Here is a 21,912-nt window from a genome sequence, read left to right as displayed (position 1 = left end):
TGGCACTCTACAGCTGTAGCTGAAGCCCCTTTCTCTGCCCTGAGGCCTGCTGCCTTGGGCTGCTGACAACATACTCCCAGCATCCAAAATGAGCTGATCCTTTCCTCAGCGCTCAATGGCGATGGTCCCTGACCTGTCCTAATTACCAGCTGTCCTCCTTGCTTGACAGCTTCATTTTCATAGTAACCATACAGAAACATCATCAAATAAGCTAATTATTTTAGGAAGAACTATCATCTACAGGTTTGCTATCCCCATTTTAGTTGTTTCAGAGAGTGCTTGTGTGCTATGAACCATCCTAACACTGCAACACTGCAGACTGTAAAAATCCAGTTGCTGGTTACCTTCCCTAGTGCTGTCTATGACGGATGTCATCTCGGTGTTCACTTTAGATATGTGTCTTGCAGAGCTATCTTTCTGATTAATGGTACATGTGGGCTGAATCATAAATCTTGGTCAGATGTTAACTAGGCTGTACTTTATTTTTGTTTAGACTATTTGCTGCCAGTAGATCTCTTTTTAGACTGATAAATATTAAAGCTCCATGCAAGCCTTTTGCACAATACCTTTTTTGGGGCGAGGGAAGGGGGGGGGGGGGGGGGAATGGCAATTTTTTTAAGCAACGAAAACATAATCCACACACATCCTGCCTTATACTTAAGCCAGAGACTTTTACAAAACAACAGAAAAGGACAGAAGAAAATGGCAAAAGAAAAGCATCTTTAAAATATTATCAAACATGAACAGCAAAACCTGCCCCCGCCGAGCTTCTACACATTTGCCTTTATTCTGTCTCAACGTTAAGAAAAGATTTTTATGCATTAGGAACATGCATAAAACATTAACTTTGTTTAAAAGAAATGCTGACATGCAAGTGTTTAGGCATTTCTGGCTACAGCATTATTACTACTATCCAGATAGCAAGTATCCAGTACTTTTAATCTGTCCACTTGTCTTCCTTGCTTCTCTGACAGCTTCATTTATATAGGAACCATAGAGAAACAGTATCTGATATCCCACTAGTTTTAAGGAGAAACATCATTTACAGTTTCAGACTGAATGCAGATTAATCAAGGGTAGTTTCACTAATTTTAGGTTTATTGATTATAAGAAAAATAACCACATTACAATTAAATACTGCAGATCAGCTAGCACCAAGTTTTGTAGTTTGCTAATTTCAGCAGATGAGAATGAGCAGTTGACACCTGCACTAAGTGAATTAAACTGGTTTCCATTGGGGTTATAGTTCAATTCATGGTTTCATTTTTCAGAGGTCTTATTGATATTTTTTTTTTATTTATTTAAAAAAAACACAAAAAACTTATTTTTCTATGCAACTCCAGAGTAACCAAGATTAACTGGTTTTTAGGGACTTTCATTTGCAGATTTCATATATGTGGATGAAACCTTATCATTGAGTGATTCCCAGTCCTGCAATTTTTGTCTCAGAAATCATAATTACGGATCGAAGAAATACTATTTTTGATAAAGGAGGGGATAGACTAATAGTCTACTAAAAGCAACTTAAGCCAGGGAACATCATAGTTTTATTGATACTATGTGATTGATATCATGGAAATCAATACATTAGAAAAATCACTGATATATATTCATGAATTTAGTAAACAAAATACTGAGCATCGGACACAACACTGGGAAGCAATATCCAATATGTTAAAGAAATCACTGCTCAATACTCATTTTTCAATGATACAAAAATATTGTGTCATATTTTCTACTGAAAGACAAAAAACCCACACAGTTTCCTTAATATTTTCCATCAAAATTAGTCTGAAAAATGAGCAGGTTTACTCAATAAGTCAGAAAAGCATTAGGGTCAATCTGTGTAACAGTTATTTCCATAGCCTCTTTGGCTGCTTTATTACCAATTATTATGTATTAATAATTGATAAGTATTATTTGCCATTATTACTTTCAAATAATTAGAATAAGCTCAAATATTCTCCTTTTCTTTCTGTTTTCTCTTTTAGCTTCTTAAGATCATTAAGGCTTTCCTGAATTCTTTCACAATGGTTGCAGTCTAATCTTCAACCAACTGCTGTAAGTGCCCCTTTAAAGATGCTACAGGACTTTTTGTCAAGTTATCCATAAAGATTAGACTGTGTATTCAACTAGCAAGTTCTAATAGGTCCAAATAATATCTCAAGAGGAAAGCAGTGTGACTAACCGGAGCCCAAAGCACTGTTTATTTTGAAGCTTAACTCCTAGAGACATTTTAGCTTATATATTCCCATCTTACTCACATCTGTGCAGATAGTTGCCTGAATTAAATGAAGGAAAAAAAAAAAAAAAGATGATTATGGGCGAAAAAGAAAAATATGAATAAAAGAAAGAATTTAACATTTGATTAACTTACAAATTAAGCAATTAGAATAAGACTAATAATCTAACTCATACCTCTGATTCATACACCTTACCGTTAACACTAAGCACCATACTAACAGAGGAGTATCCTATGGTATTCCGGGCAACACACTCGTATCGACCTTCATCAGCTGTTCCAACATCGCGAATGGTAAGAAATCCCTCTGGACTAACATGAAATTTTCCACTTTCAGTTACCTGTACTCCATCCTGCAGCAAAGCACAATGTTTAGTTATTCTAAACACTCTTTGTTTTCAAACCTGATTTTTTGTCTTCTTTTTCTTTTTTATTTTTACATTTTATTTTATATTTATATTTTGTATGCCAAGATAATAGTCAACTAGATTTAGATTAACTTATATAAAAAACTCACACAGTTATGTTGACAGTAGGATTTGCATGTATTTCTAAATTGTACAGTGTATTTACATACTTTTAAAAGTACTCATTATTATAAATCAAAGTATTTTAATAGTTATAGGTCCTCACCACATAAAATTTAAGACCCAAAAATAAGATAGCACCTTTTGAGAACATATATATTTGATTTTACTCAAAATTAACCAACTAAAAAGGATCTCAAGAGCTTTATATGTATCAATTCTTCATGTGCTATGCATTTAGAAGCTATTTAAGGTACACTAAAGTACATTTTCTAATTCTCGCTAATTGAAGAGAAGATGATATTCATGAAAATTGAAGATCAATATTAGCAACCCATTAATTCACCAGTACCTCTGCTAGTAACGCTAACTAACAGTTTGATATAATAATTATTGCACCAATGGAAAACAAAGCCACAGAGAGGTTACTGAAGAGTTACCGAAACATGTCCTGGTTGAACTGTCGACGTAACAGTGTCAAAGAGCTCAGCAACAGAGTATTTTTTATTGCTTTATATCTGTAATATCACTGAAAGTGTGAACATTAATAGGATATTCACACAGAACTGTCACTAACATACATAGGACTTTTAAGGCCTACGTTACGAATTTTAGCTGGTCTGTGTAATGATTTGCCTAACCACACATATATATTTTATATATATAAAATTCAGGTCTGGTATCTGTATACATGCTCTGTATTAAAGAAGATTTGCTGATCAAACTTTGGGTAATGTTTTCAGACACCAGAGTGAGCAGTAATTTGACAATGTGCTCTTTAAATAGCTAGTTATGAAGAGATGGAAAGGCTACTGCCTTTTTGCAACAACCAAACAAATATCTAGTACCTTATTCCATGTAATTACTGGCTCCGGCTCTCCTTGAGCGCTGCATGGGATCTGCACATTTGTGCCAACCTCCACTGTCATGTCACTGGGAACGCTGGCAAATACAGGAGTCACTAAAAAAACAAATGATACATTGACAAGGTATGAAATACAACTTGTGCAAAAGACGATCTAAAAAGAGGTCAGCACTGTTTAATTTTTCAGTTAGCCAACATTTCTTAATCTATAACCCTATTCTGTCTGCAAGTTTTTAGTTGCTTTTAAGTTTGTCTTAGAGATAAAATTCCTTATTCCTGATGTCTGCTTCAGGCTGATTTTTACGTACTCTTAACTTCTAAGAAAACAGGCTAGTAGTTGCTCAAAAGACTTAAGTTCCATAAATTAAAAGCTCTGAAAAAAATTTCTGTGAATAGCTAAATCTGAACAAAGTCACCAGAATGAATATCCCATCAACTTGACAATTTTTTTAAGTTTTAATTTTTTAAATAGCAACAACAGAGATCTCTTAGATGATAAAAGCAAAACCTTCCACAACTCATTCAACTGTGATTCCCCCAGCCCAACCTGCTGAGGTCCTAAGCCTTCACAGAGCTCCTACCCTCCTGACACCAATGAGCCCTAGCCCTTAAAACATCAAAAAATTACCTTCAATTTTAAGGACACAGGGTACACAGCCACCTAAACCCAGTGTGAAAAAAATGAATGCATTTTTTAATCCTAATTTCCTTCAAATCCGGGTTGACATCCAGCAGTCAGATATCACCATGAGAAGCACATACGAGATCACGAAGACACTAAGAATTGTATTTCTGCTGTAACATATCAGTATTTTGGGGGGAGTGGGAGGGGGCTGTGCTTTTACAAAGAAGTATTTGGTCACACAGCATACATTTATACTACCAACCAAATCTGGCCCTGGTGTTAAATTGTTTGTATGCAAATGGCTGTCAAGGAGCATCGACCATTTCAAATAAGGCATCCAGAGGCAGGCGACCAGCACCGGGAGCTCAGAGAGTCTGGCTCTGTGGATGTGAGCCATGTCATGCCAGCAAACAGACCTGGACCATTAAGTATTCATTAATACAGATTTAGCCACAGTAACCACTGACTAGACATTCCTCAGATGAACAGTCCTTTTCGTTAGAAGCGCAGAAGAAAAAGTTTTCTCTTCTTGCACAATTGAAAACAGAGTTGCAATGAATGTATGGAGAGCTCCAATTTCAGGCTGCATGTGCAGCCTTCAGTCTTGTATTTACTATCTTTTGGTGATTGGAATCTGCAACCCGAGTTTCACAAAAATAATTTTCTTAAACTTTACTCAAGTTCAGTGATGTTCAGTTGATGGAAGGCTATAAAACTTTGTAAAACTGAGGGGTTTTTTATGGCATTAAAGTCAACAATTTTATATAGGTGAAAAAAATCTCTATTTTGACAAATCAATCTTCCAGTACTACTCTTAAGTATGAAAAATTAATGGAATTTTTTTCTGACAAACATCTAAGCTCAGGAAGACATTTGAGCCCCTTTCACTAAAATACTGTTTAAAATGAGGTCACTAACAAGAAATGCTTTGAATTAAATGTTTAATCTCCCTGAATTTAGTTAAACACCAAAGTACTTAACTAAATTATAAATATTAATATGATTCTAATTAATCCTAGAAGTAGCTTACTTAGAATTTACTTGAAGAAATGCATAAGAAAAACGGAGTGGGTTTTTTTTCTTGTGTCAGCTTATTTTAAGTATAAGGAATGACTTTTCATTGTGAAGGTCATTCTGCTGTTGTAAAATAAAGTGTTCTGTTTCTGGACATCAAAACATTATGTTAATAACACTATTTAGTTAACAGCACAGTGTCTTATAAGAACCTAGTCTTTTCACAAAACAAAATATTTTCCCAAGCATGGGAATACTGTCATCCTCAAAACAAACCTTCATTCTTTACAAAAAAGAGTAAATCAGATAAATGTCTTCCACAGAAGACAAACTGTTCCAAAGGAATGACACTCTCTACAAATACTAATAAGTATCCATACATGTTACTTATTAAAAAACACCTGGAATCTAAAAATAGATATACTCAGTAATAATAAACAGAAATGTGAAATGTTAGCAATACCCTGGACAGCAAGTTTTTTAAACAACAAAAGATATCACCTCATTCTAACAAGCTTTTATCAAAAAAGGCCATGTTTAGTTGTAAGCTTATGTTGTCTCCAAGTGACTTTGAACAAAGTCTATCAGGGCACACTGTCCCACATGCTCAATTTATAAAAACTAATAAAACACCTTATAATTCAAAATCAGGAACATAGAATCATTGTAAAACACAGCAAAAGTCCTGAAGAAAAACCCAAGCACTATTCAAGCTGTTTCAAAAGCTTTTTTAATTCTAAACAAAGTTAAACTACTTCATATCAACATTTTGTGCCGTCAAAAATAATTAGTTCTCAATCTTACATTTTAAGAAAAAAAACCCCAAACACAATACTGTGTATTTTAGTGTAAGCTTAAATCTTCTTTTCTTTTTTTTTTCCCCAGCAGCTGTACATGGAGATCATACCTCTAGGCTGTACAGTCAGGTATACAACAATTCGTTGAGATCCGATAATGTTGACAGCTTGGCATTCATACTGTCCCTGGTCATGCAAAGCAACCCTGGAAATCCTTAGGGTTCCAGAGGATAAAACTAAGTGTCTTCTGTCAACAGACAACTGGCCTCCTGAAACACAGAGCAACAGCATTTGCTATTTATAGCAGTGCAGAACAAAGTCCCTTTGTGTCAGAAAAAGGGAAATCCAGAAGATTTTGAATTAGATAAAACGTTGAGATAAACATGCAAAGCAAACAAAACATACATATGCACACAATCATAATCCTGATCTCTTCTCTGTTTGTGGTAGCAATAAATATTTTCATTTAAGGACCATGATAAAGCATCCAAATGAGAAGGCATCATAAGAAGAACACCAACAGGTATTACTGTTCATTTTGTATTATTGCCATGTGTGTAAGACACAATTCATCTTATCTACCTAGGCCATCTAGAGAATCCATAGAAAAATACATACAGCCCTGAAAAAAAGGTAATATAATAAAGATGAAATAAAAGGCACACCAGTGTCTGTCTGTACCCTATTCCTCCTTTCTGGACATTTCATTTGATTGGAGCAATCTTGGTAGAGAGAGAAACATGGACATTATCAGCATCAAAATGATCAAGAGTTTGTTAAAAATCTGCTTTATTTAGGACTTCCTAAGAGTTGTTTTGCTTGCTAGAGCTATTTCATTTGATTCAACTGGAATATTTAATTACTGGTAAAACATCCACTACAGTATTTCCTCCTGCTGGATTTGGCTTAATGCCTTTACAGCCATGACCTGATAAAACAGTCAGCAGTGTGCACCCCAGTATTCCTGTCAATGCGCATTAAGTGACAGAAATGCAGTTATACTGATGCCAATTACAGGTTGGACTGTTTTGGTTTCTGAAGAGAGCACATCCCACCTAATTGCAGATCTCCAGTTAATGGTGGTCATCTCCATTTCTTCTGCAGTAAACCGGCAGTGATAGGTATTGCCACATGTGATTTACCTCATATTTCTTAAACATTTATTATTAGGAATCTATTATGGAGACACAGATTTTAGTGACTCTTTTTACTGAATAATGAAAAACGTTTGGGCAGCTAGCTTCTGTGGGACACCTTGCCTTTTCTAGCTAAAGCAGAAAGAGATGAGCCCTGTTTCCTTCAGAGACTGAAGCATCTAAACAAATACATGCAATTCCTTTCAATGCAGGAGCGATTCCAAAATGACAGCTAAACTATTCTAGTAGCTCAAAAGTAAAAATGGAACACGCTTACCTCCTTTAGTCCAGGCAATAACAGGCTGGGGATAGCCCTGCGCTTCACAAGGGAAGTCAACAGTTTGTCCCTCAATCACCATTTTGTCTTGAGGAGTGACAGTAAATTGAGGTAGAGCTACAGAAGAGAAAATAAACTGGCTAAAGAAAAACAACTGAAAAATGCACGACTGCCTGAAATTACATACTATTTCCTGTGTGACTTGAATAACTCTCATTGGTGGGAAAAGAGATGCTAATGGGACTCTTTTATATTGTGACAGCTATAGGGCAGAGAGTCAGGGCAGCCACCTGTGCAACAGGAACATCTCCCTCACAACCTGGCCCTGGTGTCAGTGAAGGCCTCTGGGATCTGCTGCCGTAGATCTGAACTAAGAGGTATGGTTAAGACTTGTAGAATCAAACACAGAGTGTTCCCTGGATTAAAAATACCTCCTTCTCTTTCTCTGAAAAATTCCTCAGTTAAATTGTGAAGAAAATGCAATGCGGTCAAAACCATCCTAAGCTCCTTGTTTTATTCTTTACGCAAAAGGAAAGCAGTGAGTGAAGCGTGGGCCAATTTCTGCAGCAACATCATGGCATTATCAGTGGGAGAAGTAATTTGTTCAGCTCTCAAAACAGTCATCCGTTGGTGAATAATAAATGAACAAACCACATGGACAAGTTGTTTTGTATAGCTTTAAAAACTGAACTCATTAACAAAGCATTTGCAACCTAAACTGTTTGCCAACTAGAGATCTTAATATGAGAAAAGAAACAAACTCAAATTTAAAGGTTACTCAAAATGTTTTGCAAATAGAAGTTCCAGCATGAAAACATTTGCAAAAAATATTCTCCATATATATATAGGAGGCTTTTGATATATTGTGCCTGAAATACTTTATATTTCGTATATACTTTGACTTTGTTTTGCAGAAAAGCTTTGCTAACACCTCAGCTGGCAGAGTGATAGTTTCCACGAAACTCAGCCAAAAATATTCCCACATTCACTGAAGTGTCTACAAAAGAAAGACAGCACAGATCTGTACTTGAAACTCCATTTCTAGTACTCCAGGCACAAATTCTAATCTCTAGGATTGCTGCCTATTACAGAAAATATTTAATTAATCCCCCACAAATTTGACACTGCTTGTTTATTCCTACAGGCAAACAAAACATAATAACAAATAAACATTTCAAGACACCAATGATTAACTTCTGAGAATAATCAGTGAAACTTAACTTTCAGAGAATTAGTATATATTATCGTACTCCGAATGAAATGTATAGCAACTTTTCTACAGATTACACTAGAACAGTGTAATTAAAAGAAAAAAATTAAGGTTTTAGTTCCACTCTGACAATTCAGAAAAAAATACAAAACCACACAATTTAAAGTAATATACTCTTCCTAATATGTTTTACAGCTTGTCACTCCTAGTTTAACGTTACTCACCTTGGACTATGATGTATGCAGTCGCGTGGATATTATCTATGCTGTTAGTTGCAAAACAGGTATACTCGCCACTGTCCTCCTGCTTCACATTTTGTATGTAAAGTCCTCCTGAGGGAGTTATCGTGATGCGAGGGTCACTTGGTAAAGGGGTTCTGTCACCTTTGGTCCAGGTAATTCGTGGCTGAGGGTGCCCAGTTGCGCTGCACTCCAAGGTAACACTCTCTCCAACTAGCACTTCGGTATTTTGTGGGTGAATCACAAAACTTGGCCGGGCTGCGAGAAATGAGCGATGCCTAAATATGACTTTTAGCTCACATAGCACTAATTTAGCTGAATACTGCAACAGTTTGGGGAATCTAGCTGGTTTTTAATAGCTCTGTTCCAACATACTTCTAATCTTGGTGCAAACTGTGTCTCACTTTAAGCCTAATCTAGCTGCAGACATTTATAAATATCAATAGATAAAAAATGAAAGCCCATATAATCGCACTGATGTTTTTTCTTAACTCCCATTAAAACAATTTTCAAACATTTCCCTCTCATTTCCTGATCTTTATAAAGGTCTCTTCAGAGGCATAGACACTGAGACACAGAAAACAAACCGGCTAAAATTTGTCATAAGTGCACAAAAAGAGAAAACTGATTAAACTATATTTTAGTAACTTTTCCCAACTACATCTGTGCTTCGCAGTGACATTTTAAGTTTACCTGATGCCGAGTGTCAAAACAAAATTTCCTCACAGCAAAGTTTGGAATTTGAAAACATTACAGTCCTGGACAGGAATTTAGTGCTTGCAAACACAAAGCCCTGGCTAGACAGAGATTCAGGTGAAAAAGTTCCTGAGCAAGGATGGCTGCACCGTGTGTGCCAAAGCCTTCAGGAGTGGCCTATTTGAAGCTTGTGGTTTTCAGGTATCCAGAGAGCACGCTACTGCACTGAGCAACGTGCAGCCTCTCTTCCTAACTCTTCTACAAACAGCCTACCAGACTATCATCAGAATTGCATACTACAATAAACATTTTAATTAACTGGCTGATTTGCATTTTTGTTCTAGGGATATTATAACTTAATGATCTAGTTCTTAAGATGCCCAAGCACAAGAAATCTACACGTCAAGAACATAAAACAGCCAAAGCATCTTATTTTTAGCAATCTTATTATCAAAACAATTCTCTATCTGAATGGAAAATTCAGACTTGATGTTCTTTACCTGGTGACTCAAAGTATCTAAGAGTAACTTCCTGAGTTTTCACTTCTCCAGCCACATTTTTTGCCATGCACTGGTAAATGCCTTGGTCTGTTTCTTGAGTATTCTGAATCATTAATGTGCCATCATCCAGCAAGTTTAGACGGGAATCTTCTTTCATACTGAGCTCATTACTGTGAAGAAAAGAATCTTCTGGAGTTAAACCTTTAAATCTCAAGCACAGAAAACTGCCAAATAAAAAAACCCAAAATATATTACCCAAAATAACTTGGGGAAAAAAAAAAGTTCTACTGTGTTAAGTAAAATAATAGAACTTCTAGTTTTCTCCTAAAGAGAAGAAGAAGAAGGAAAATAAAAAATGAGCCAATTTTGCTTATGCAAGTATTAGATCCTCAAAATGAAAAGCCAAAATACTTTTATGAGTAAAAGCTTACAGGGAAAAAAGTGAACAAAATACACATACCTGGCCTGTCTCATTTTCCTTTAAGGCTGTTCTAACTGGCAAATCAATTTAAAATGTTTCCACTGGAAGTACATCATGTAAGTTCAACACTCAAGAGACTTTCTACTAGGAGAGGGGTTAGTTGCTATAAAATCAGCTTTGTGCCAGCATCTGTCTGGATTGCTCAAGGAGCACTAATGAACCTGATAATAATTTGTACTGGCTTGAAATACAAGTTAAGATCATGTCTTCAGGCTATGTCATGGATGCATTTCTGTGACATTAACCAAGAACGGTTATGGGTTTTTATTAAAGGAACTGTTTCTCACTCCATCCCTCACTACATGATGAAGAAAGCACAGAGGAGGGATGAGATCTCACCCCCTATGAACAAAACCCAGCCTGACTGCTGATCTATTCAACATACTGCTCAACAGGTCAATGGCTTTTGACTGAAATCTTGCCATATTCAACTACCTTGCAAAGAGCTTTGGTCTCATTCATGCAGCCAGGAAACAAGCCAGAGTCAATAATCCCACACCCCAAGCTCAAATTTCTTCTTAAAACTCTTTCATATGTGTATTCTGAATACATGTTTTCTTTGTTTATTATAAAAAGTACACGAGCCAAAGAAAATTTTAATGAAATAATTACACCAAGTTCAAGGCTCTGTTCTTGACATACTCTATAAACACTGTACCCTTGCTGCACGTGGGGTTCTCACTGACATCAGCAGAAAGCTATAGAACCAGGGCTCTACGTTGTTCCATTCTATCAGCAACCAACAAACTAAAATGGTTCATTTGCTAATATCAAGTGAGGGAATTTACCTTCGAGATCAGGTTCTCCATTTGTGTAAGAGCATTATTAAGCCAAAGTCTGATGAAGCTAGTGGTAAATTCACAATTCACGTGTCCATCATAAATTCCCATCAGTTTAAGGGGGGCGATGGGCTGCCACGTGGCTGGTTCAGCTGTGCTGTGCCTAGTGCTGCTGGAGGGAGCCAGGTTCTGGGCAGAGCTTGAGCAGCCACTCTGCAGCAGGCTGGCCCTTGGGCTGCTGAAAGACACACATCCTTTATAGGTCCTTCCCTCCATCCCCTAAGCAGCGAGGAAAAGCAATGGAGCAGGTTGCCCGGAGAGCTTCTGCTACCTTCATCACTGGAGGCTTTTAAGACCCAACTGGATAAAGCAAGCTGGTATGAACCCGCTTTAAGCAGAAGGCTGCACTGGAGATCTCTTGAGATCCCCTCCAACCTGAATTACCCTACAGTCCTAAGATACAAGCACTTGCCTGCCTGCCTGTCATGTACCAGCCTGGGGAGCCTGGAAATAGATGTATCTCTCCTCTCCTGGAATGGAACTACACCTCAGAGGAAAGCTGCCTCCGAGGAGCTGGGGCTCACGGAAGACCTCCTCTGAAACCTAACGCTTATCCAGCTGGGGTTCTTTAAAAAAGTAGCTTTTGCTCTGCCTCAAAATGTATGCAAACACTAGCTAACCTACAAACTGCACGTGCAACATGTCCATATTGAATTGCCTGGTACTTACATATAAATGATTTAATTTTACAGGTGTGAGCAACTTTGCAGGTATAACTACAGTTGAAGATCTTACCAATAGTATTATAGTCATAAATTAATATTTTCTAAAGTTATCAGCTCTTAAGTGTTCAGAATTACTAATAAAACAAATCTGTGCCATTATTACTTCATATACTTCTTTTAATCATATGTTTCTGCTGTAACTATTCCATATATTAGCATGTAATGCGTGTGGACACGCACCCAGAAATGTACACACACCCAAACATAGTTACATCAAGTTTCTCTCTTCCTCTTTTAAACTTACTTGTTTCGAAGCCAGATAATTTCTGGTTTAGGATTGCCTTCAGCTCTGCAAGTGAAGTACACTGTATTCCCTGAGGTAACGTCCACATCCTGAGGCTCTGATGTAATTCTTGGCCTCTCTGTATCAACAATAAAACCTGTAAGGAGCTCTTACTTGTTTTAAAACTACTAAAGAATGGTAAATAAAAAATTTTCCATACACCTTGTAGAAAAATAATTTTTCACAAATGTTTTAACTTAAAATATTTATACGCTTAATCAGGATCAAACATACTTTTCCCTGTGCAAAAGTGACTGCAGGCATTCTGACCTCTTCCATTGTTCCTTAGGACTTTTAGCAGACTGGAAATGGATTGTGCAAATTTGTATCAGGTTCTAAAGTAGCTGTTTTATTTATTTGAACTGAGGCTGAATTTGCTTATGAAGAAAAACTTTAAAGCAGCAAGCACAAGTGCCATTTAAAATAACTTCCTCTAGATAAATATCAGTGCCTAACCTGCCTCCTACAGAATAATTTGTTGAGCTTGCTTCCTGCAGTTTGCATATTCCTGCTCCTTAGATGTGCAGAGAGCTGGTAGGATGCCATGTGAATTATTCTTGCACCAAATCCCCTTTTTACTATCTTTTTCACGAACCTTGTAGAAGCTTATGGTCATAATTCTCATGATAAGAATTATATCCAACACATAACCAAAAGGACAATTTACTTATTTTATATCTTGGCCTCATCATGTCGCTGGGCAGGCAAATGCCCATAGCTTGATGAGAAATCTGCATTTTGATTTCAGAACACAAGAGGTGTGGGGCCAAGTCCCAGGGTGCCCATGGGGCCAAGCCTTTGCACCCCTAGGCTGAAGGAATACAGACGAACAAAAGGATTATAATGGAAGTGCTTATCCATTAATCCTTCAGTGGCAGAGGATTTCAGTACCTGTGCAGGGCACTCCTTGTAAGTATAGCTGAGTAAAAAAGAAATTCAGTGGCCAACCCTGATTCCAATAATGTCAACAAGAGTTTTAACAATAAGATCTGTGAAATCAGGAGCAGTTCTGTACAGCTTCTTTCTTCCCCTTCCCTTGTACAGAAGGGAATAAAGGACACAAAACAACATTAACATAACACCAAAGACCCTAGCTGACAATCTTTTTGTGATCAAAACTGAAATATAAACAGGAAAAATAAACTCTTTCCAGATAATCACATTTAGTTCCTCAAGGAGATATTTCAAACATGGCTATACTTGTTTCATTAAAGATAGGCTAAGGCGTAAAAGCAATCAGTTCTGTCAGAAGCAGACAAGTGAGAAGGAACACAGGAAAATTTCTGGAAATAACCAATGTTGACCAGAGGTGGTTGGTGTTATCAAAGGGAACATAACAAATTCTAACAAAACAAAACAAAATAAAAAAACCACAACAGTTTAGGTACATTTAACACATTCAAGAAGCCATCAGGCAGTGGCAAACCCACCACAGTTAAGTTCTTCTGGTGTTATCATGGCCACTGATCTTCCCTGGATTCTTCGTGGGTACTCACAGGTAGCTGCTGCTTGAGCATTACCCGACTCTGCATATGTCTTCAGCAGCTCCGCCAGCCACAGGATTTCACAGTCACAGTGAAGAGCGTTTGAATCCAAACGCCTGCACAAAACAAGAAGCACCCACAAACACCTATTAGCAAGCTTCAACTATTTTGCTAGGATTAAAATGGTTCTGCAATACCAACAGCACCTTTATCTGCGAAGACAGACAAGGGGCAATATGGAATACAGGTGATGGTCACATGCTTGTGTGCATTCTGGTAGCCTTTATTACAAAAATGCTATTATTTTTACTGCACAGGCAGGATTGTGTTCAACACAGTAAACGTCTAAATAACATTTCTTTTTTAACGCAAGCATTCAGTGAATAAATCAGGTTTTATTTAGCTGTTATACAAACTTTGCTTAAATAAGGAACTTATACTATTCTCCCCACATTTTTTTCTTTTTAATACTTGTTACTGTAGTAACTTCACAGCTAACCTGACATTTTTAGAACTTCCCATTTTGCCGATTGGGCAACTGAGATAAAGACCCACAGTTTTATTCAAGCATTAAGCTCTCATTGAGTTCAGTGGGTCAGTAACTTTGTAAAACACCTGCCTATTGCAGATAACAAGAACCCATAAATTCTGTTGACTTTCTTTCCAGTAGTGAAGGGCCCTGTTACTACGTGGAGCACTGCACTTTCTGGTGGAGGGCCCTGTAGGACAATAAAAACATTAAGTACAGATATCTGTACCATTAAATATATCTATATATAGATTGGAAATAAAATTGCATGGCAAAGCAACCTAAGTTTGGTGTATCTTTGGGGGTAGTAAACTTTTTGATCATTTTGTCTTTCCGTATTTTTTTAACCTTTTGTACAAATGCCCAGATATTATTTCTTCCCTGTTCTCCTGCGAAAAATAGGCAAGAACAAGCAAAACTATTTTAAAAGTTACTGTACAAATGTCTTCTAGTATATCAGATGTTACAGGTAAAATTTAAATCCAGAACACGAAAGTCACGATGTGACCTTCAGGGACAAGCTGTCCCACGTCAGAGGACACCAGGTTCACCTAGCCCAGTGTCCTGTTCCACTCATAGCCACTACTAAAATTCCCCTGGACCTAGGAATTATGTGATGAAGCATCCCTTTCTGTTCGCTTGAACTGCATAAGAATTTAAGGGAGGTATGAGTGAAGCACCCACTAATGGAAGGTGCATACGTCATGAAAATTTACTTCATTCTGCCTTTTGCCCACAGTTAAAGGTACGGTTTCCTAAGCCAGCAGGACAACCTTCCTGTTACGTCCCTTGAGTTCTCTTTTCCCGGTAGAGTTAGCACTGTGACTCGTGGCACAGCACACCCTCAGCAGTCCCCCCTGGCAAGGAGGGGTATGAATGCACGAGTGCCTTTCTCAAAACGGCAGTCGTGGATCATTTAAAGAATGTTTATCCTAGATCAGTGGAGATCCAAAGTGAGGGAGAGAAAATCCTCTGAAAGTCACCTTACTATGGTACTTCTATTGAGTTCCAGTTTTCAAATGCTACTGAGGGACTAAGAAGCCTCTAATTTTCCAAGTTAATGGCATTTCAAGAAGTAGCTTCTGGAGTTGCTTTTGAAAGTAATACTTATATTCTTAAACCATCAAGCACCTTTTTATAACCACGTTTTTATCATAAGATAAGGACAAGCAAAACAATTAAAAGAAAAAAACAAAATAATCATATTGAAAGACATTGAAGGATCACCCAGTAAAACATAGACAAGGGGGGGGGGGGGGCAACTCCCAAACAAAACAAAAAAACAAAGAAGGATCCGTGTATATTATTTAGTCTACAAAAAAAGACCATATGATTACAAACAATTCCAAGACAGTAAACAAACAAAAGGGTTTAGTCAGTCACTAAAGAGAGTAGGATATGAAGCAATGGTCTCAATCTATGTACGTAAACAACCGGAGCACAGCTTAGGAAAAATTATTTAATATGTAAAATAATTACACAATGAAAGGCATTTGCAAGAAAGATAACTATTGCAAGATGAGATACAGTATAATTAGGTTATTTAAACTTTCTTTCGTTCAGTAATAATTCAATTTACTTACAGTCTCTTCATAGATTCTAAGTGACTAAATGTTCCAGGAATCAAATGAGCTATTCTGTTGTTATGCAAAAATCTGTTAAAAAGCACAGAAATATGCATGTAATAATTCAGACTTTGAGATGTACTCATTTCATTTACATTCTTCTGAAAGTCCTTTAAGAAGAAGTAATTTTACAAAATTAAAAAGAAAATGAACTTTTTTCAGCAATTCATTGGCTGCTATTTTTTAAGTGGCCTCCAAGGTGTATTTGGTGTGTCCATATGGGGAAAAAGAAGCCATAAAAAGATAAAGTATCCAAAAGGAAGGGAGTTCATAAGCATTCAAATGAGAAACTCAAAAAAAAAAAAGTCATAATATAAATATTCTACTTCGTCATTCATAACATTTATTTTAGGCCAAACATTGATCACAGCCCTTTGGGAAATGGTTTTATAATAGAAAAATATACCACAGGCAATGCTCACTTCTGCATGTCTCTAAGGTCAGCCTGACCAAAGTGTTCTTGGCAAAGACAATGTAGTAGCTACAATAAAAAATTTAAATTAAAAATAATCTATGGGAATGATAAAAATATTATTTTCCAGTTTCAAACATTTGATTTAATTCAAACAAAGAAGCAAGCTGACTTCTGAATCTTACCCCAAGAAAAACAAACTTACAGCCTTTCAAGTTTTGGAAGATGGGTAAAGGATTCAGGTTCCAACGTTTCTATTTGATTAAAGTGCAGATACCTGAAAACATGTTAAACAAAAAGAAAAATACTGAAACAGTTTTCTTAATGAAGCTGAAATATTATTAAGCATTTGTTATTATTTACACACTGTTTACACATCTAAATGGTGATAGTGATGTAGTGGATTAACTTTCTTCTGTTATCATCTGAATCCTGCACTTGAATCTGAGAAATACAAGACATGACAAGCAAGTAGGGTTTGCAGACCACTACAGTGTGTGTGTGTATGTGTCCGAGTGTGTGCAAAAAAAAAATTCTTTGAAAACCATTACTTTAGAGATTATGGAGATACTACTTTGAACAATCTTTTGCCAAGTCTAATATTCATTAGTATGCATACTTGAAAAAATATTTATGGAAAAAATTATGATTTTTAACAGGAAAATGTTGCAGGTTGTTTAGAAAACATTCAGTTTCCAACAGAACAACATTTTAGTGGGCACCTGTTTTCATTGCTATCACACTGAATGAAAATTTCAAAAGATGCGGAGAAGTAACCTGCTCTAGTCCATGAATACTGACATTTTAAGCTATGAACACTCTCAAAAGCCAAACAAATTCATAATATAAAACCAAGTTTGACTGAATTGCTTTTAGACAAAGGGCTTCCCAGCAATTGGTGTACAATTAACCACCACAGCTGTGCTCTGTTTGATGCTCTGTTGATGCTTATGTAAGCTATTAATATTACACAGCAACAAATACTACACTGAAAAAGTCTAATGTGACAAGACAATTAACCAGATTATTAATCTGTAACTGCTGTGAAAATGGACAGCAAAGGCAGGATCATTTCAGTCTTGACTATGTTGTGGAGGTACTCCATAACCTTGCAGATGAGAAAGCAAGAAGTAATTGATAAGACTTGCACAAGGAACTGTGCAAATGATTTATAGACTTTGGATCCTGATCATATCCAAATGTATCCAAACCTCCTAAAGTTTCTTATTTGACCTCTGACAAACTCAGGAACATCTGGAGAATGTGCATATATAGAAATCAGTGTGGGCTGAAGAGCGAAAAAGCCCACCATTTAAAAACAAAAACAAAATCTCAGACCCCCAAATCTCCTGAAAAATCAGTCCTTCAGCAGGAAAAGTAAAAGGATGTGGGAACTCCCTTGCGCTGGAACACCGCATGTGCTCTACTCCCGGATCCGAGCCGGACGGTCACCGCGGAGAGAGGAAAGCGGGAACAAGTGGCGATTACGGTAGAGAGCCGTTGTGGCGAGCCCTGGAAGGCGCGTGCGGCGGGGAAGCCAGGCATGTGCCTGGCAGCCTCCCAGATCCCCCGCCAGCAGCAGCACGGCCCGAGCGCGAGCCAGCAAGCGATGCCAGGGAGCAATGAATGGGGACCACAGAAAAAGCCAATAAATCAGCACGGATGGGATCAGGCACATCGGAGCGTCAAGTCTGCTTACTGCCAGTGCAACGCGTGGCCACACACTGTAGCGAGCATAGAGCATGATCCTGTTTGCATAAGGAAAGAAGAAGTCCGTAATCACGCTATGCCTGCCAGTCTTCATCTCCCTTTTGAAAAAACAGGCCAATTTCATCTAAATTAAAAACCCAGACATCTCAAAGGCAGATACTTCCTGCAAGGTTCATGCGAGTTGCCGGCGGAGGGAAGGGAGACCTCAGTCTGGTTCAGCCCCGAGGAAGGACCGGCAGGACGGGGCCGGTATCGGCCCCGCGGGCAGGGCCCGGCCACGAGGTGGGCAGGCACAGCTCACCGCGGCCAGGGCTCTGCTCGCCCAACTGCCCAGCATCAGCAGCATTTGGGAGGGGGCACGGCAAGGTGGGGATCACTGCGGTGAAAGAGGACAAAGGGAAAAACCAGGCACAACTATAGGGTTTGTTACTTCTTCTGAAGCAGCTTGGACTTCGGAAAAAAAGTACATACGCTACTTCTTGTGCAGCCAACAGGGATTTTTTCCTCTTTGACTTTGTTAATTCTACTTGCATTTTTATGATTCATGAGCACCTTGCAAACGTATCTCCTTATCTTCCTGATAAATTAATCTCTTGTATGTCTTTGGCATTGACAAGGCAAGATTTGTAGGTACAAGTCATACTTCTTACTAGAGCAACAAATAATGTTGGTAAAAGCAGGCACACTGAGGCACGCAACCCCTTCTTCAGGTCCGTGGATCAGAGGTGAGATTAGCAGAGAGAAAAAGAAAGGACACCTCTCTCAGATGGTTTAAATGATGTATGTATACATCATTAAACTCAAAGCAACAGCTCATAACTGCTCTTTAGTATTCACTACTGTAAGTGCAGATGTAAAGAATACTTTTTGTGCCTGAAAACTCAACTTGTTTTTCCAAGCAAATTATTCAGTCTAATTAAAACAATACTTCTGTTATAAACCTTGCCTTGTTTACAACCTCAAATCATCACAGATACAACTACAATAATTCAGGCACTGAAACACAGTACAACAGTTAACTTTACCTCATCAGAAATCATGCTGCCTAAAGTAGCTCAAAAAATCAAATCATGAAGTCCAACTGGAAAATACTCCTAACTGCTTCATATGACAAGTTAGTTGGGTTTTGCAAATCTTTAAATTATGACCTCAAAAAAGCCCTGAGGAACTTCTCAGGCAATTTATGAACACAACAAGGTACTAAATATGTGGGCAAAGTAATTAGCAGCAAGTGTAATTCTAAAAAAATAGATGCAGAAACCAGATTGCATTGTAAGTCTACAATAAAAGAATAGAAAAATCCTTGGCTTTACAACCTACACTTTAATCACATTTTATCACTTAGGTTTATCACTTACATTCTTTTATTCTATGTACGACATTAATGCTTTTTTAAAGGATTTTTAATATTTTAATTAATATGAAAATTTCTTGGACAGGAAATTCACTTTAAAGGTAATCAAATTCAGGAAACAATCTCACACTGACATGTCTTTATAGATATCTTTTATGTTCAGAGTATAAAATGCTCTTAAAAATAGTAGTATGATGTAATGAATTTGATATTAAAAAGACTTTAATAATGGAAATTTAAACAAAAAACATTCAAGAGTGATTTTTAAATACCCCTGTGTCTTCCTTTTCTAATTTTGAATTCGCTATCAAGGATGAAACAGAAGGGAAGGAAATACTTAAAGGAAAAAAAAGTCTAAACCAAACATACCTAGAGGAAGATAAAGATTTGATCAAATAAGCATGGTGCAGACTTTGTCTTTGTTATTATTAATCTTGGAGGGTGAACATTTAAACTAAAATTCAGTCCCAGTGGCATTTTTCACAGCACTATATTTAGGATTACATCTTCTGTAGTATAGGATTTTTGTAGAGGATTACTTCTATCATATATGCCAATTGTTCATTTCTGATACTATCTCCACATCTTTGGGGAAGTACTTAAAGTCCATTAGTTGAATATAATCTATGTTCTGAATATTTAAATAGCATGTTTGCTTTTTGATTATTTGAAAGAGAATGAACAAACATATTTTTCCCACATTTATCAAAGAACTTTCCCTGCCCGGGGGTATGACAAGAAGTAACAGGCTTAAGCCACAAGGAAAGAGATTTAAATAGGATGTTACAGTAATGATATAAAATATTGGAACAAGATAATTAAGGAAATTATGGAATCCTCTCTTTGAAGACTTTTAAAATAACACTAGATAAATATCTGTTTCCAGTCATCTAGGTTTGTTGTCCCTAGCTGATCTTATTTTAGAATAGTAAGAATATACTTCTCAAGCCCCCTTTCATACCTTTTGGGTTGGTTGGTTTGTTTATTAATTAATTCTCTTTCATTATTCTTTACCATGGGAATTTTTAGCAGCAATGAGACTTTAATCAGGTTCCACTGTGTTAAATGTGCATAACTGCTCACATACAGTTATGCAAAAACCAGGAACTCTTTGTAATATAAAACTTCAAAAATTTCATAGCAACATTTCAAAGACACTGAAAATTGAATTGAGGGAAATAAAATGAATATAACAAGCTGCATCACTATATGTAAGATAACATTTTTATCTATTAATTTCCCCCCAAATATGTACATGTGTATATAAACTACAGCATACCTCTAATAACAGCCTATAAAGAGCAAAATTAGTAAGTTAATATGAACATTAAAAGAAAATGTATAATTAGTATTCAACTAAGATTAGATAAACAGATTTAAATAATTCCATTAGTATTTGGGGATCCCACTAGTTAAGGACTCAAGTGAACACTTTTTGTCTCTGATACATACAGCTCATAAGCTGAGCTCTCAAAAAATATAGCAGATATTTGGAAGAAAAGCAACGTACACACATCTGGAAATAGAGTGCCTTTAGAACTCGATCTTGGGATCCAGATACAGCAAACTCATGACCTCCCAAGCCAGTTATTTGTGATATTTCAGGTGGGATTCAGTTGTCTAAGCACAGGCATATAGAGCCATATAGCGGTTGTCTAAGTGCAAGCATATAGAGGCAGCTTTCGTTGCCTTTCGGGTGCTCTGGCTGCCTTCTGGCTGCTGCTCTGAAAAAATGCAAGTTTCCTGCAGCTTTGTGTTGCGCTTGCCAGACCCAAACATATGTCTTGCAGATTTAATGGGGTCTAAACTGGTACTAAGCAGCTACTTTTCATCAGCTGACTTTCTCCCTTCATGCCCTGCCATGACTGAAGAGTTAGGTGACGAAATATGTATGGCTCAGTGCATTCAAGCATCTAAAACTGCCAAGGTTTTTCAGAATTTACTCTAGCACAAGTGAGTTTCAAGATCTGATTCAAAGATCTTATTCCCTTGGCAGAAATTTCTGAAGAAAAAGATACCTCTACTACATCAGCAGCTAAAAATTCTGCCATGGAGGTTTAAGAAGGATCCTGCCAGCCACAGTAAATACTGGGTTTGGGTTTTTTTCCATTATATATGCAACAGGTCTCCTAAATCAAACTATATTTACAGTTTCTCTTAAACAACAACAACAAAACAACAAACAAAAAAACACATAAAAGTGTTTGCTTTGCTCTTCAGGTTTTTTTAAGAAAATAACTATCAGTTTCATTCTGCTTCACTGAACTAGAAGAAATTACTATGAGTCAAGTCTTTCCCTGAGATGTGGACCACAGCATCTACTTCTGAGAACTCTGCTGAGC

At 37.1% G+C, this 21,912-nt stretch overlaps 1 protein-coding gene across 3 annotated transcripts in view; it reads right to left on the bottom strand.

Annotated features, from left to right (window-relative positions):
* PXDN (peroxidasin) overlaps positions 1–21,912 on the bottom strand; it is an 88,882-nt gene that overhangs the window by 27,537 nt on the left and 39,433 nt on the right. For 2 of the 3 annotated variants that reach the window (XM_075049213.1, XM_075049214.1), the window contains 10 exons: positions 16,712–16,783; positions 16,053–16,124; positions 13,887–14,056; positions 12,418–12,535; positions 10,129–10,298; positions 8,918–9,190; positions 7,484–7,600; positions 6,181–6,339; positions 3,618–3,730; positions 2,439–2,595 (listed from right to left, as the gene is read on the bottom strand). In XM_075049213.1, the coding sequence (XP_074905314.1) occupies positions 2,439–2,595; positions 3,618–3,730; positions 6,181–6,339; positions 7,484–7,600; positions 8,918–9,190; positions 10,129–10,298; positions 12,418–12,535; positions 13,887–14,056; positions 16,053–16,124; positions 16,712–16,783 (1,421 nt within the window). Of the gene's footprint in view, positions 1–2,438; positions 2,596–3,617; positions 3,731–6,180; positions 6,340–7,483; positions 7,601–8,917; positions 9,191–10,128; positions 10,299–11,397; positions 11,423–12,417; positions 12,536–13,886; positions 14,057–16,052; positions 16,125–16,711; positions 16,784–21,912 lie in introns of those variants that run through there. The other variant, XM_075049215.1, reaches the window with a different exon arrangement.

The sequence above is a fragment of the Buteo buteo genome, chromosome 17, assembly GCF_964188355.1.
Source record: "Buteo buteo chromosome 17, bButBut1.hap1.1, whole genome shotgun sequence".
NCBI classification, from domain to species: Eukaryota; Metazoa; Chordata; class Aves; order Accipitriformes; family Accipitridae; genus Buteo; species Buteo buteo.
Note: the sequence above shows the minus strand (reverse complement) of the source record. Positions and strands in the feature narration are given on the sequence as shown.